General features: G+C 36.3%; 2 protein-coding genes across 3 annotated transcripts in view; one reads left to right on the top strand and one right to left on the bottom strand.

The window, feature by feature from the left end:
- The window catches only part of LOC149651103 (DNA polymerase beta-like), a 61,784-nt gene that overhangs the window by 18,314 nt on the left and 30,279 nt on the right, over nucleotides 1-13,191 (bottom strand). The gene's annotated exons all lie outside the window — the stretch shown is intronic.
- LOC149651104 (neuropeptide SIFamide receptor-like) overlaps nucleotides 671-13,191 on the top strand; it is a 37,758-nt gene continuing 25,237 nt past the window's right edge. Inside the window, exons 1-2 of one of the 2 annotated variants that reach the window (XM_089847889.1) lie at nucleotides 671-925; nucleotides 1,291-1,749. In XM_089847889.1, the coding sequence (XP_089704015.1) occupies nucleotides 1,296-1,749 (454 nt within the window). In that variant the 5' untranslated portion in view covers nucleotides 671-925; nucleotides 1,291-1,295. Of the gene's footprint in view, nucleotides 926-1,128; nucleotides 1,750-13,191 lie in introns of those variants that run through there. The other variant, XM_089847890.1, reaches the window with a different exon arrangement.

The following is a 13,191-nucleotide window of genomic DNA, read 5'->3' as shown; positions in this document are numbered from 1 at the left end:
TACGGCTCCATTATCGCACTTAGAGCAGTTGTATATTTAACAATTAGAAGAACTTCATTAATTAGTTGTAACAAATTAAGGGAAAAGTGGTTCCACTAATGAAGTAAGTATTTTGTCAAAAGACTGTTACATCTACGCATCTATATTCATTTAGAATCAAGGTGTTAACTACTCTATTAAAATATTGTTAACCAATTATAAATGAGTTACTTTCATGGTAAAGTTTGGTAACGAATTTTTATGTTTATACATATACCCGCCCAGGTTTAACTAAGTAGCCCCTCAAATTAAGAAAGATCCATTAAGAATTAAGTATGCCGAAAACAATACACCTCATTCCATTAAAATGTTCCTAAGTAAATTTTATCAACAACGTCGACTATTATACCATCAGGGAAGACAACTTTAAAAGGCCAACTTAGCCCAATAGACAAATTCGTAAAATACGAATAGAGAAACCAACACACTGGGGCGAGACTGCCAATGGGGTACTCATTCTCCCTCGCGTTAGACGGACGCCGAGTTCACTACAGGCGGGAGGCTAACCAACTCCCACTACCTCTGGCGGAGCTTCTTGGCGAAAAGGAGAATACCACAATGGTGGTCTCGACTCCGTGTTGGTTTCTCTGTTCGTAATTTCCAAATTTGTCTATTCGAAGAACAACGGAGGGTAAAAATAAAATGAAGACGCGTGGTTTCGCTCCAACACGCTTTAAATACCGCACGTAGAGTAATAATGATGATAAGAGAGGATGTCCGTTGACACCTGGAACTGAGTTTGAAAACTAATTCCAGAAAAAGAAAACCATTAACAACCAAGCTCTGAGAAATCGTTCCCTCCAAGTTGGAGCGCACCTCCTCTTCTCTCAATACCGAACAGGAGCCCAAGAGTGTTTTCCGATTTGAGAATCTACTAAAACGAAAGGTAGGCATTACGCTCGGGTTTAAGCTGATAAACCGTGGTTGGTCTTGGTCGATTCTCAGTCTGGAAGATACTCCAGCGGCTCCCAAGTTTCTTTGATCGAAGAGTCGCTCAGAATACAACCCAACGTTTCTGGCGCTAGTTGGGATGAGGACCTATAGGGAACTAAACTGGGCTTGGAAAGTGAGAGGAGAAAGTGGCGCGTATCTCAGTTCCTCTTCCGAAACAGTAGGAGCCGGTTCCAAGAGCAAAGTCCTTGTAGACCCGTAGGGACTAGCTCGGAACTAGAACGGAAGTTTAATAAAACCTTATGCCCAAAACACTTTTACGAATCTAATTAACCTATTATAAAAATTTTACTTAAATAGTTTCGATGAATCAAACTAGCAAGGCTTTTTTGTTACCCGCCTCGGAAATGAGCCTTTCGGCTCAGTTACTTCCACCGTGGGGGGAGAGTTCAGCTACGAACAGTCCGGAACATTCTTTAGCTTCGACGGAACTAGTGACTAATTTACCGGCCATCATGTTTAAGGAGTTGACGGACGTTAACGAGAATGTTAGTAGCTTCATGACGAACGGTTCCGATTTTTACGGTTACAACATAACACTCTTCAGACATTCCACAAGCGTTTCCGCCGTGTTTTGCGTCGCTTACGCCATCGTCTTTCTCGTTGGTATTTGCGGTAATAGTTTCGTGGTAGCTGTCGTGTGTAGATCGCCTCGTATGAGGACTGTCACCAACTACTTTATCGTCAACCTGGCTTTAGCTGATATCTTGGTCCTTCTCTTCTGTCTGCCCGCCACGCTGGTCGGCAACATTTTCCTTCGTAAGTTCATTCCAGGCAAACTTTCTTTATGGTGCTTTTATAAAAATATTTAGTCGTAAAGTTTAGTGCTTCGTATATTTTGTAAAGTTTTAAGACCAGGTATTCACAATGTTTCACTCATGAACAGGGTTAGATAAGTGAGGTTAACAGAGAGTGGAATGTTTACCTCTTTCGCTAGGTTTAACCTTAATTGGAAAGTGTTTTTCATATTTAAATTACATCACGGTACGCGCTTCTAGTTATGAAATAAAATTAAGAAAATCCTGATAAGGTTATGCCACTTTTATAGTTTAAAGCAAAGTTTTCTTCTTTTCCACATCAAAGTGTTTTTGAAGTTTGTATACAAAGGAATGTAAGAAACCACAACGTTAACGAACCTTAGTTGTAAAATATTCAAAAACTTTAAGAAACTGTTTAAAAAATTCGCCCTATATCAAAAAAACCGCGAGACTTTGACGCTGGCTTTGGTAATTAGCATAGTAATTTTATATTAAAGGGGTGTATAATAACCGTAAATTTCACACATTAAACTGTAATTAGGTCGGGCTAATTCCCCTCACGTAATATTCTGGTATTAAAAATATTTTAGTATCGAAACTTCGTCAGAAAAGGGGACAATTTTTATCCGTTGTTTGCACTAATTTGCAAGAAAGCCAATTAATGCAATATATTAACGCGTGCAAATTGCTAAAATTACATAAAACGTAATTGGTTGGAAGAATATTGCTAGAAACTAAACTTTGATTATTAAACTTCATTGCTCTTCAATTACACGTGCGAAATTTCTCTTGAAATTTACTCAAGAGGAATTTTGTAGATGAAATGATCATTTTACGCTTGGGTTGGGGTATATCTTTACAATGAACATAAAAAGAATAATCTTAACAAGCTTCCGACTTAGACTCAAAAGTTCTTGAGCTTCCCCCCCCCCCAAAAACGGTGCTTAAAATTTTTACGGTATTGAATGAAAAAGGGTAAAGATAAAATTTAGGAGAAGTCTCAAGAGTTACGGAAGATAGTTCCGAGTAGTCTTCCGACACGGAGATTGAACAATATCCACCTACTTAAAGTTTACAAAAGAAAACTTTTCTTTCAAAATTGTATTTTTAGAAAGGAAAGGATTAAATAGCCCATTGTTTGGTTAAACAAAGAAGTTTTTACTTTGATCTTGAGAAATAAACCTCCATTAGACATTCAGTATCTTTCCCCCAAAAACAAAACACGGTCCTTTTAGTAAAGACCTTGTAAATTCAATTAGGCTTTCAATTTTATTGTTGCATTACCAAGCGGTTCAAAATAATAAACAATTGTACAAAAATTTTAAATATAGACCAATTCGGAAATTACATACAGAGAAATCAACACACAGGGGCGAGACCGCCATTGGGGTGTCTCGACAAGAAGAACGGCTAAAGCCTGTACCACGTGTAGTGAACTCGCGCTCCGTCTGGTGTTGCTTCTTGGCGCGAGGGAGAATACCCCAATTGTGGCCTCACCCCTGAGTGTGGATTTTTCTGTATGTAATTTACAAAATGGTCTATACTATTTCAAAACTTCTCATAATTCTGGAAAGGTTTCTATTATAAAAAATTCAGGAAAGGAATAATAATTTTGTACGGAAATGAAATTCTTGTGTTGCAGACCCGTGCTATTTGAATTTATATTTTTAACACAGTACTCGCATAAAATTTTGAGGTAAATCACGAAACTTTGGAATAAAACCAGTAAAACGAGAAGCTACTTCAAATAGAGTTTTACTTTAACCCTTCTATTTGAAAAACTTTAATATGGCTGGTGAAAATAATAAACTGCAAAACATTCCGGAGTTTGATATTAAAATTGGAATTGAATTTTATTTCCACAAGAATTATTTTGTTCATTTCCGAATAATACGAATAACTAATGTTTGTGGAAGAAAATAGGCTTAGCAGATTTTATTCGGAAATTCGATTTCGAGATTCTTAGAAGCCACGAAGATTTAATTACCATGATCAAGGTATTGTCCACGAAAGTGATACTGCAATAGGTACTGGCAGAAGTATATAAAAGTATTCTTCGAGAGAAGTGTACCAGGCACAAAGCGGGGTAATTGTAACACGGTTCTTCCCAACGTCATTTTACATTTGGAGCTAGGTTACTAAACCGAATCACATACGCGATAAATATTTCCCTCGTCATCACTCTATTAACTCTTAACTATTTTCCAAGGCGCATGCGCTTGTGTATTTTTGGCCCACGTCAAGACAATCAAGGTTTATGGGTTGATTACATTTATAGGATTCACCCAGCACGGTGCAATGCCCATCTGAAGTTTGATGAGCGGAAGAGCAAACGAAAAGGGCTCCCTCTCTAGGGAAGAATCATGTTACATAACTAAAGTATTATGATGATACAGAGTGTCATCCTTCTTCTATTATCCCCTTCTGGTAGTAGAAAAGGGAACTAAATAATCAGAACGATAGCCAGAACACGCCCCGTTTAGTAATTAGAGAAACATTGTACGTGTCCTTTAAGACATTTCCGAGAGATCCGCGATTAATTCCGGCCCTCCTGTGATACCAAAGTCGGTTTCGCCTGAATTATTACGCTGGGATTAATATAGAAACGATGGAGAGAGATTCCATACCAATTGGATCAAAATCAGCCCCCCAATTTCAGCCAATTTGAGATTTGATACAATCAAGGTTTTTTTTCATTGCCTCGCATCACGCGCGTTCAACAAAATCCTTCGAACTTATTTCTAACAAGATTTTTTCTATAATCGCTGTTTCAGGCAACAGTTTGGTTGGAGAATTATTGGTAACATAATGAAGCAAAGGCGTACAGCGATAACTAATGGTAACCAAGGTAGTTAGATAGCTTCAAGGGTTTTTGGCATGGTTCTAACGAACTTATATCTGATCCGGAAGCCAATCCCTCCTTCTCTAGTAACGATAAAAAAGAGAGTTATAAGGATAAGGGTTGATCCGGTCACAAAAGAAAAAATATATAAGAGTTCTTTCCCAAAAATAAGCGAAAGCCAAATTTTTTTTCTGTTAGAGGATACATGTACCAACTCATAACTCCCAATGGAAAAGTATGTTATGCAAGAGGCAAAAAGCCTTATGTGCAATTGTCCATAGACGGCAAACTTCAATACCCTTTATCAGAACCAGAAGTGAGATGAGTGATGGGCTCTAGCATTGATAGTAGATCCTGGCACTAGTGAACAAATTTGAGGATTTTATGCCGCTTCCCACGCGCCTACACTACTGAGAAAAAAATTGGTCGAGTTCCAAAAACATTTCCTACCCCCTTCCCCTCAACCTAAAGCGGACGAACACGGACGCGGCTCCTTGAATCTAGTTCGGCCGTCTACCACCGCGAGCGTCTCACGTTTTGGAGGGAAAATTCAGAAACCGCTACTAGAGGGCCAACCGTTCTTGTGTTATCAAGAATATTCACTTTCGCCGAGTGAAGAATTTGGTTAGCTCAGTACTTCTGGTCTCATCTCACTTCTGTCAGAACTAAAGCACATGTTGGTTTTATTCACATAAACTTTGATTGAAAGACAAAATACGCGAGTTATCGAAACTTTCAGAGCCTTGACCATAGGTCAATGGTGAAAAATACTTTACTTCCAATATACAATGGAGTGGAACATAAGGTAAACGAGATAAAATTTATGGCATAGCCTATATCCCATCATTTTCTTATACGCTTAGGCCCATGTAGGTCGAACTTTCCCATAGAGTTTGAAAAGTTGGTCCCCACAGATTCCTAAATGATGCATCACTATAGGAGCTACGACGACACAGAGGCTAAGATATTCGGTTGTCTTGAAGTATAATAAACGGCTATCACGTCTTCTCATTTTCAGGCCAATTTCTTTTTAAGGCTCTCAAGAAGCCTCCATAAAGTCCTAGCTAGCTCCAGGGACCGCGTACCTCCGGTGGTAACCTAAAACATAGTCACTAAGAATGTTTCAACAGGCACTGGAGCGCTTGAAACCGTTCTTCCCGCTAACCAAAAAAAAAAAAATCTGGGACAATCTTTAACTTTTTGGCAAAGTTAACGGAAAGATTGTCTTACAGGCGAGAAAAAAATATTTCCTAGGAAATGGTGTATTTTTTCAACAAGAGTGTAATTTGTTTTATGATGTAACGATGAAGTTAACGCTCCCGGGATTGTTAAGTATACTACGTAATTTTTTCACCCTTCTAATATGAATTTGGCCCACGTCACCCAACTTTAAGTTCTTTTAATTAATGGGAGTGTGAGCCAAGTGTCACTTTCGTCTTTTAGAGTATGAAGTTAGTCTTTATTCCAAGAATGCTAGAAGAAGCAAACCTGTTTACAAAAGTTTTGTAAAATAGCATTGAGAATGTACTAGATATCTGATTATATTTATTGATAATTCTATAAGTTCATAAGATATGTTCCGTAAGTTTGTCACAGGTTGCTGAGAGCTTGTCATGAAGTGACGAAGGTGAAAGGTCATCGATTCTGGTGAGGCGCTGTCAAAGACTTAGTACAGACTAAATAGGAAGATGGACTGCAAAACCGAGTGTCAATTCTCGCGTCGTTCTCGGACTAGCTCTCAGTCAGTCTCTATATTATTTATGGAACATATCTTATAAACGTATGTAATGCCTAGTTTTAAATTCACTAAAGACGTATAAACGTTCCTTGGTCATTCACCTAGAGAACAAGCAAGAAAATACTTAGCTTCGATACTCAAACAAGTCGTTCTCCGTTAAAGTCACTTTTATCGAAACTATTCTCTATATCTTGTCTGCCCCACCTTCAGTAGGCCTCGTCTGCTTTATTAATATCATCGACCTTTATTTTATGAGACACTCCACTATAGTTGCGCTTTAATAATGTATTGCGTTAGAGCAATACCAAACTATTAGCGAGATATGAGTTTTATTTTCGGATCTCTTCGCTGAAGGCTTCGAAAGATAGTTATTACAGCGATCTAAGCCAACAAGGACCAAAAAATCCAATAAGATTTCACTTATATCAACCCTTATCATGCTTACTTTATAGATCAATTATTTGCTAAGTTTCAAAGTGGATCGTTTTTATTAGCAACCATGCAATTGTTTAACCATAGATTTCTTATATAAAATACAACGTCTCGAATCAAACCGGGTTCTATTTTACATTGCCTATTTTGTTTTCCCATCCAATTTCAAAATCAATGCACGAACGACTGGCCCTTCTTCGATTATTTTAAAATTTTTACGTGACAATACTGCTACTTTCTTATAATCGTGGTTTTCTGATGCAAGAAACAAGAAAATCATTGGAGAAGAAAGTTTTTAGACGCGCTGTTTCTAAAAATAAAAAAGTCGATTTTCCAAGAAGAAAATACTAGAAATTTTGACTATGTACACTGTTACGTGTATAGAAGAAAAAATGTAGGGGATTTACTTTTATAAATAGCTTTTGTTCAGAACCTAAATGCTTCGATGCAAATGGTGGAAATAGTTGGTGGAGTTTTACAGTAAGGCGATATCACAAAACTATAGTGAGTAAGTAAGGGTCTGCCGTTGAGGCTATACGTCATCTTCGTTTAAAGACTTCTCGTCCAAACCGAATCAGGACAGAGAAAGGCGTGTCTCCATGGTAAAGTCTAGTTAAGGTTATGGATAGAGATCAGAGTAGGCTATGGTTTCTGTAACTCCTTCCACTGGAAATTCACTACAACGAGATACACTCCTCTATAACCGTTTATAAATGATCTAACGTACGGAGCGTAGGCTCTGATCTGAACATCGATCTCTTTGCAAATATCCTTTCTACCCAAACTTATGAGGAGTGTCATTACATGGTTATAGTGTCAAGAATCAGAAATTTCTTTCATTTTAAGGTGCAGTGGGACATGAAACCCAAAATAGAAGTAGGCCTACGTGTTTTTACGTTATTTAAATATGAAAGACTCAGGTTTTGTCCAATAATATGTATTAAAGTCATCATTGCGTCAGCAAGCATGGTTTGAACAGGACCTACGGTCCAGTTGTTCCACCACGCCGGAAGGCAGGAACCTCGTGATTTCAAAGATAGAAAGAATCATAGTTAGATCGAACATATTCTATTAGAATCATGAAAGAAATTCAGAAAACGTTCATTCAATTTTCGGAAAAGTTTTCGCCCAGAGACATGTGTACCAGAGAAGAAAATAAGAACCCACATATTGCTTGTCGACACCAATATGGGAAGAAAAGCTTCGATATGTTCTCTTGTGTATTAATGGGTTGTTTGTATTTTCTGTAGGATCTCTATGCGAGATAAAGATAAATTTTCAATGGGACGCTGTCGGAATATTTAAGTCCAACGAGGCAACCACTCGAAAAAGGTGTTGGGAAAAAACCTATCCAATTTCGGAATACATCTCCTTAGTAAAGCTTAGAAATATTCGCATGCAGACTTTGTACATAGGAACTTAAAAAAGGACCTACGAGGCTTAGATAACACTGATTCAGATCGAATTCCTACCGTTTACTGAATGAAGAAAAATTCTGCAGGAAAGCGTGCAAAAAAGCTGAAACTCAGCAACTTTCAATTTCTTTTTCCTCCAACGGTAATCACTCGATTACCCCTCTTAGCTTTATTTTTTTTTGGGTACATGTATTGGTACACTAATGGCTTGCCAGCATGTCTGTGTGTGTGTTTGAAAGAAGTTACCGCGTGAACAAATTTTTCTTGTAAAAGGAACTGTTTAATGATATGTAATTGGACAATATCTTTTTCTTTCATTAGATGAAGTAATTGCGAAAGGGTTTTCTTGTAATGTTACTTAATGTTTCTAGGGACACACATATCCTAACTACGAAAAAGACTATGTTCTTGTTTAAGCATAGCTCGAAAGGTTTATCCTGTTTTTTAGGACGGTAAGGATACCACATGTAGTTTCACAACCCTGTGGGATAATCAGTACGATAATTATGGTACCATTAGATCGAATTAAATTAGAAGTTTATAATAATTATCCAATAAAGTGATTAACTTCTCTGACTGCGAGTAACATCCCATCGTTACTGAGACCGTCACATGATCGAGCAACGTAGGTGAAACTTCATAGATTCTCCTCAAGTGTCGGCTGGTGATACGTTGTTAATGGCTTAGTATACAGACTAAATTTGAAGATGGACTGCAAAACCGAGTGTAGTCAATGCTCGCGTCGTTCTCGAACTAGCTCGAGCTGTAAGTATGGGTAGTGTTATACTTATGAAACATATCTCATAAACTTATGTTTCAACTAACACTCCAATCAACTTGGGCCCAAAGAAATTTGGACTTCAGAAGCAAATCATACACTTCAGTAGTTTCTATATTTAGGCTAGTCCTTTCGTTGCTAATTAATCCAATCATCATTAAGATTGGTTTCCCGGAATAAAAAAGCTAATTTCATTTAATCTAAATAAGGATCTAAACAATGGCAAACGAACTCCTCATAGAAAGGAAATAATTAAGTTAGAAATAGCTTAGAAATTATTTTTCAACTAGAATAAAATTTAATTAAACTATTTTCTTCTGAAAACACATTAAATGTTGAAAAATGATAAGACATTAAACTTGGTATTATATCTATCTAAGAAGAAGTGGTAGACCCCTCGGATTAAACTTTCTTTTAGTGTAAAGGAAGGGTTAGGATGTTCAGTATGCAATTGAACGGTATCGATCCATTTCCCAAATCCTTGAATGAAGTTGAATCTCGGGAGCAAAAGTCCACACTTGATTTATAGGGTTTTCGGAATTCTAAAAGATGTAAAGAATTCCATTGACCCATATTACGGTGCATTAAACGAGTCTAACTAAAGTAATTTAACAAGGATTCAAGTTATACTGTAAGTCAAATAGATGTAAAGGTATCCTGAATTAACACAATTACCGCAATTACCTTATCTAGAACTATACAGTCCAGAAATGGAAATAACTCCATCGCAATGTCAACACAGAAATTTCAAACAAAGCTTTAAACAAATTTCGATCGGTTGATCATTCAGGCGATAAGAAGCTTGTGTTTTAATTTTGGTTCTTTTTGTTTTTGGGGGCTAATTAATCCTTCTTAATTAGCAGCAACGATTGAGCTTTCATTTCTAGTATATAATTAAGCTTCATTAGGCTAATGCACGGAGCTTAGTTTAGTTTGTTACTTTTCCATTTCCGTTTTTTTTAATTCAAAAGTATATAGCTATGTACAGAAAAATCTCTGGCATTATCTTTTTTTTTTCTCGGTAAGGATTCACTTCCAATTAAAACCTAGTGCGCTAGCTAAAACAAGACAAGAGTAATCAATACGTATTTATTATTTAAAATTTTTTACCATCATTGGAATAAGTAATTAGCCAAATTTAAGAATTGTTTTGTTGTATACCATACGATATAATTAAAAATTAATTGGAGAAATAGTTCATTAAGAAAGTCATTTCTTTGGTGTTAATTATTTATTTATTAGGTAATTTCGTTGGTAATTAAGTAAGTAATTTACCAGTATTTTACCAATTTATACCGTATAGTATTTGCCCACAATATTGTCAATAGGCCTTATGCTTCCTACTGTTAAGTGCAGAATCACCGTTGGATGGCGGGGTACTCGAGCCACCTGGTGGTAATTCCGCGAACCTTCGTAAGTTACCCCAGTCTCTATGGGAGTAGTTTCCAGATAGGAATAAGGCCAATTTGTTTAATATTTTTGAAGCTCTAGAAGCACTTTCCCAATTATTTGTAAAGTCACATTTCATAAAAAAAGGGTTATATTGTCTAGAAATTCATAAATTACTCATTATAATTTTAATTTCTTATGAAAGCTATAGGTAATTATTTTTATCTTGCAAAAATAACTTCAGGATTATGTTAGAAATTCAGGTAGCATATATTTAAAAAAACTTCCTACGTTTTTCTACTGAAAGTCTGAAACGCATGTCAATTCCGAACGTCCAAAATAGACTTTTAGACCTTTCCAATATCGGTATTGATTTTAGTAAGGGCAAATGCATTAACTGTGAACGAACAATTTGAAAGAAATAAAATCGAAAAAGACATCGACAAGCGTTATATTTCCATTAAAGATATCAAAACGGTAACGGAAACTCTGAGATACATCCGTTTCGGAAGGAAGATAAAATAAAAAAAATAACCCAAGTAACTTTCCAACTTCGTTTTTAGACAAAAGAAACGCGCCGTGAAAAATGAAGCAAAGGCCCATCCCCAATTTAGAGATCTATTTTTGAAAAACCCTGGGCTTTTGTCTGAAAATCCGCGTAGGGCCGGCGGACAGGACGTTCGCCTATCTTTTGTCTGAGAATTTGGTTAAGGGTTTAAAGCGTACATCCCTGTTTCTGACTGTTGGTAATTAATTAACCTTTTTAATTTCAAGCTTGCCTTTGTTGATTTTTGAATTAAACTGTCGCCAGGTGACAACCGTCAAAATTTTATTTTAAAGAAAAGGTTCAGGTAACATAATATTATACACTAAAAGAACGGAACGACCTTTTCCTATAAATATAAAAGGAAAAATATTTAAAAATTAAATCGTGTTTTATTACATGACAATTAGCATTTATTTAGTCTTAAAAACGAGGTCTACTGCGCCATCCGCCATTAGTTTAGTGGCGTCTGCTATATCGAAATTCTTACCCCTTACCTCTCTCAGCCTGTGAGAATTCAACCATTCCCGTAGTGGTAAGCGGTTCGGTTTAGCAGACGCCACTAAAGCAATGGCGGATGGCGCAGTAGTCCTCGTTTGTAAGACAAATTAAATCCTAATTATTTTGTAATAAGACAATTCTTTTTATATTATTCCTTTTGTATTTGGAAAAAGGCCGCTATTTTAAGGTATAAAGTTATGTAACCTTACCTTTTCTTTTAAACGTAACACAGTTTGCGACATTCATCTTAATTTGAGAAACACTTCCGCCATTTCTGCGCTAACTGAAAATTGCCTTAATTGTGTCTGTTTTAAACACAATTTCCGTCTAATTAAGCTAAATTGGTTGGATTATACTAGTCTATGTTTGGATAAGATCAGAAGGAAACTACTATAGAACATATTTTAAGTGCTCCTAGTGAAATATTCGAGAAGTTTACTTTCATGTTCGAAAAAGTAATAAGAGTCTAAAGTGCCCAATTCCAATTAATCTTAGTTAATTAGCCAGTTTAATCCTATTCTGAATCTCTTTTTCTCCCCTTTTGGATATCAGAAAGTTTCCCACAAAATATCTCGAAAAGGGACTAAAACCAAAAATTCTCGCGAATATTTCAAACAGGATTTACGTAATAAGGTTTTTATTGAATGACTTCCGAAAGACCCAAAAGTTTTAACAGAGGATGCCCGGAAAGGTTTCGTTTTCAATCTAGTTATCCGGAGTTTCTCTCACAAAACAATGTTTTTGGATACTGGCCAAGGCAAAGCCGTCCTAGCCTGATCCTAAGCCTACATTCATAAGTACATAAGATATGTTCACCATAAGTTCGTCACTGGTTACAAACTGGAGCTTGACGTGAAGTGAATGGGGTAGGTCATAGATTCGAGGTAAAGCGACGCCTGGTGAGGCGCTGTCAATGGCTTAGTAAGTTCAGACTAAAGAGGAAGATGGAAATCCTGCAAAATTCATTTAACCGAGTGTAGGACTTCAATTCTCGCTTGTCGTTCTCGAACTAGCTCGAGTTGTAAGTCTCTAGCATTTCGAAGTATGTAGTGTCATACTTAAGGAGCAGAACTTATAAGCTTATGCTACATCTATCCATTCACCCCAGCCTTAGGAGACAAAAGCTTTTCCCAACACGACATTTCCACCCAAAACTATACGAAAGTTTCTTCTCGCGTATATCCCATTCTGTCATATTTTCCCTTAAAATAATTGGGTGGACACCGGGTGTGGTGTTTCACCATCGTCCATGGCATTTTGTATTCGTATAAACCAATCAAATTATGTTTTTTACGCTCAATATTTGAGTGACGCGTGTCGAGATGCATAAAGACGTGTAGGATACATTGTCTGGTAATATTATTTTTTGATATTATTTTGAGTAAATTCAGCCTTTTATGAAAATTGGCTATTTTATGATGTCATATTGAATTTTGTGTACCACATGTTCCTTGAAACGTCCGACAAATTTTAACCCTAAGAACACACCCTAAAATTTACTACAGACTTATAGGAAAACCCTGCATGGTATAACATTTGTATTTAAAATTTGAAGATAAACACCCACTTAAGTGTTTAATTATTTTAAACATTTGAAATTAATTGTTCACTAACAAGAAAAGGCTACTACCTATTTTAAATCTAGGATAGAGTTATTTGAATAAAAAAAGAATAAAATTCAAATCGATTTATCATAAATTTACACACTACTATTTTCTCTAAATAAAACTAAAGAAAGAAAAAAAAAATAAAATTCTTTTTTCGTTTGATTCCCTAAATTTGCATAATTATCACCTGTCAGAGA

Source organism: Phalangium opilio, unplaced genomic scaffold (genome assembly GCF_054372755.1).
Source record: "Phalangium opilio isolate 3A_F unplaced genomic scaffold, DU_Popi_V2 ptg000082l_1, whole genome shotgun sequence".
Classification (NCBI taxonomy): domain Eukaryota; kingdom Metazoa; phylum Arthropoda; class Arachnida; order Opiliones; family Phalangiidae; genus Phalangium; species Phalangium opilio.
This window is presented reverse-complemented; position numbering and strand designations above follow the sequence as displayed.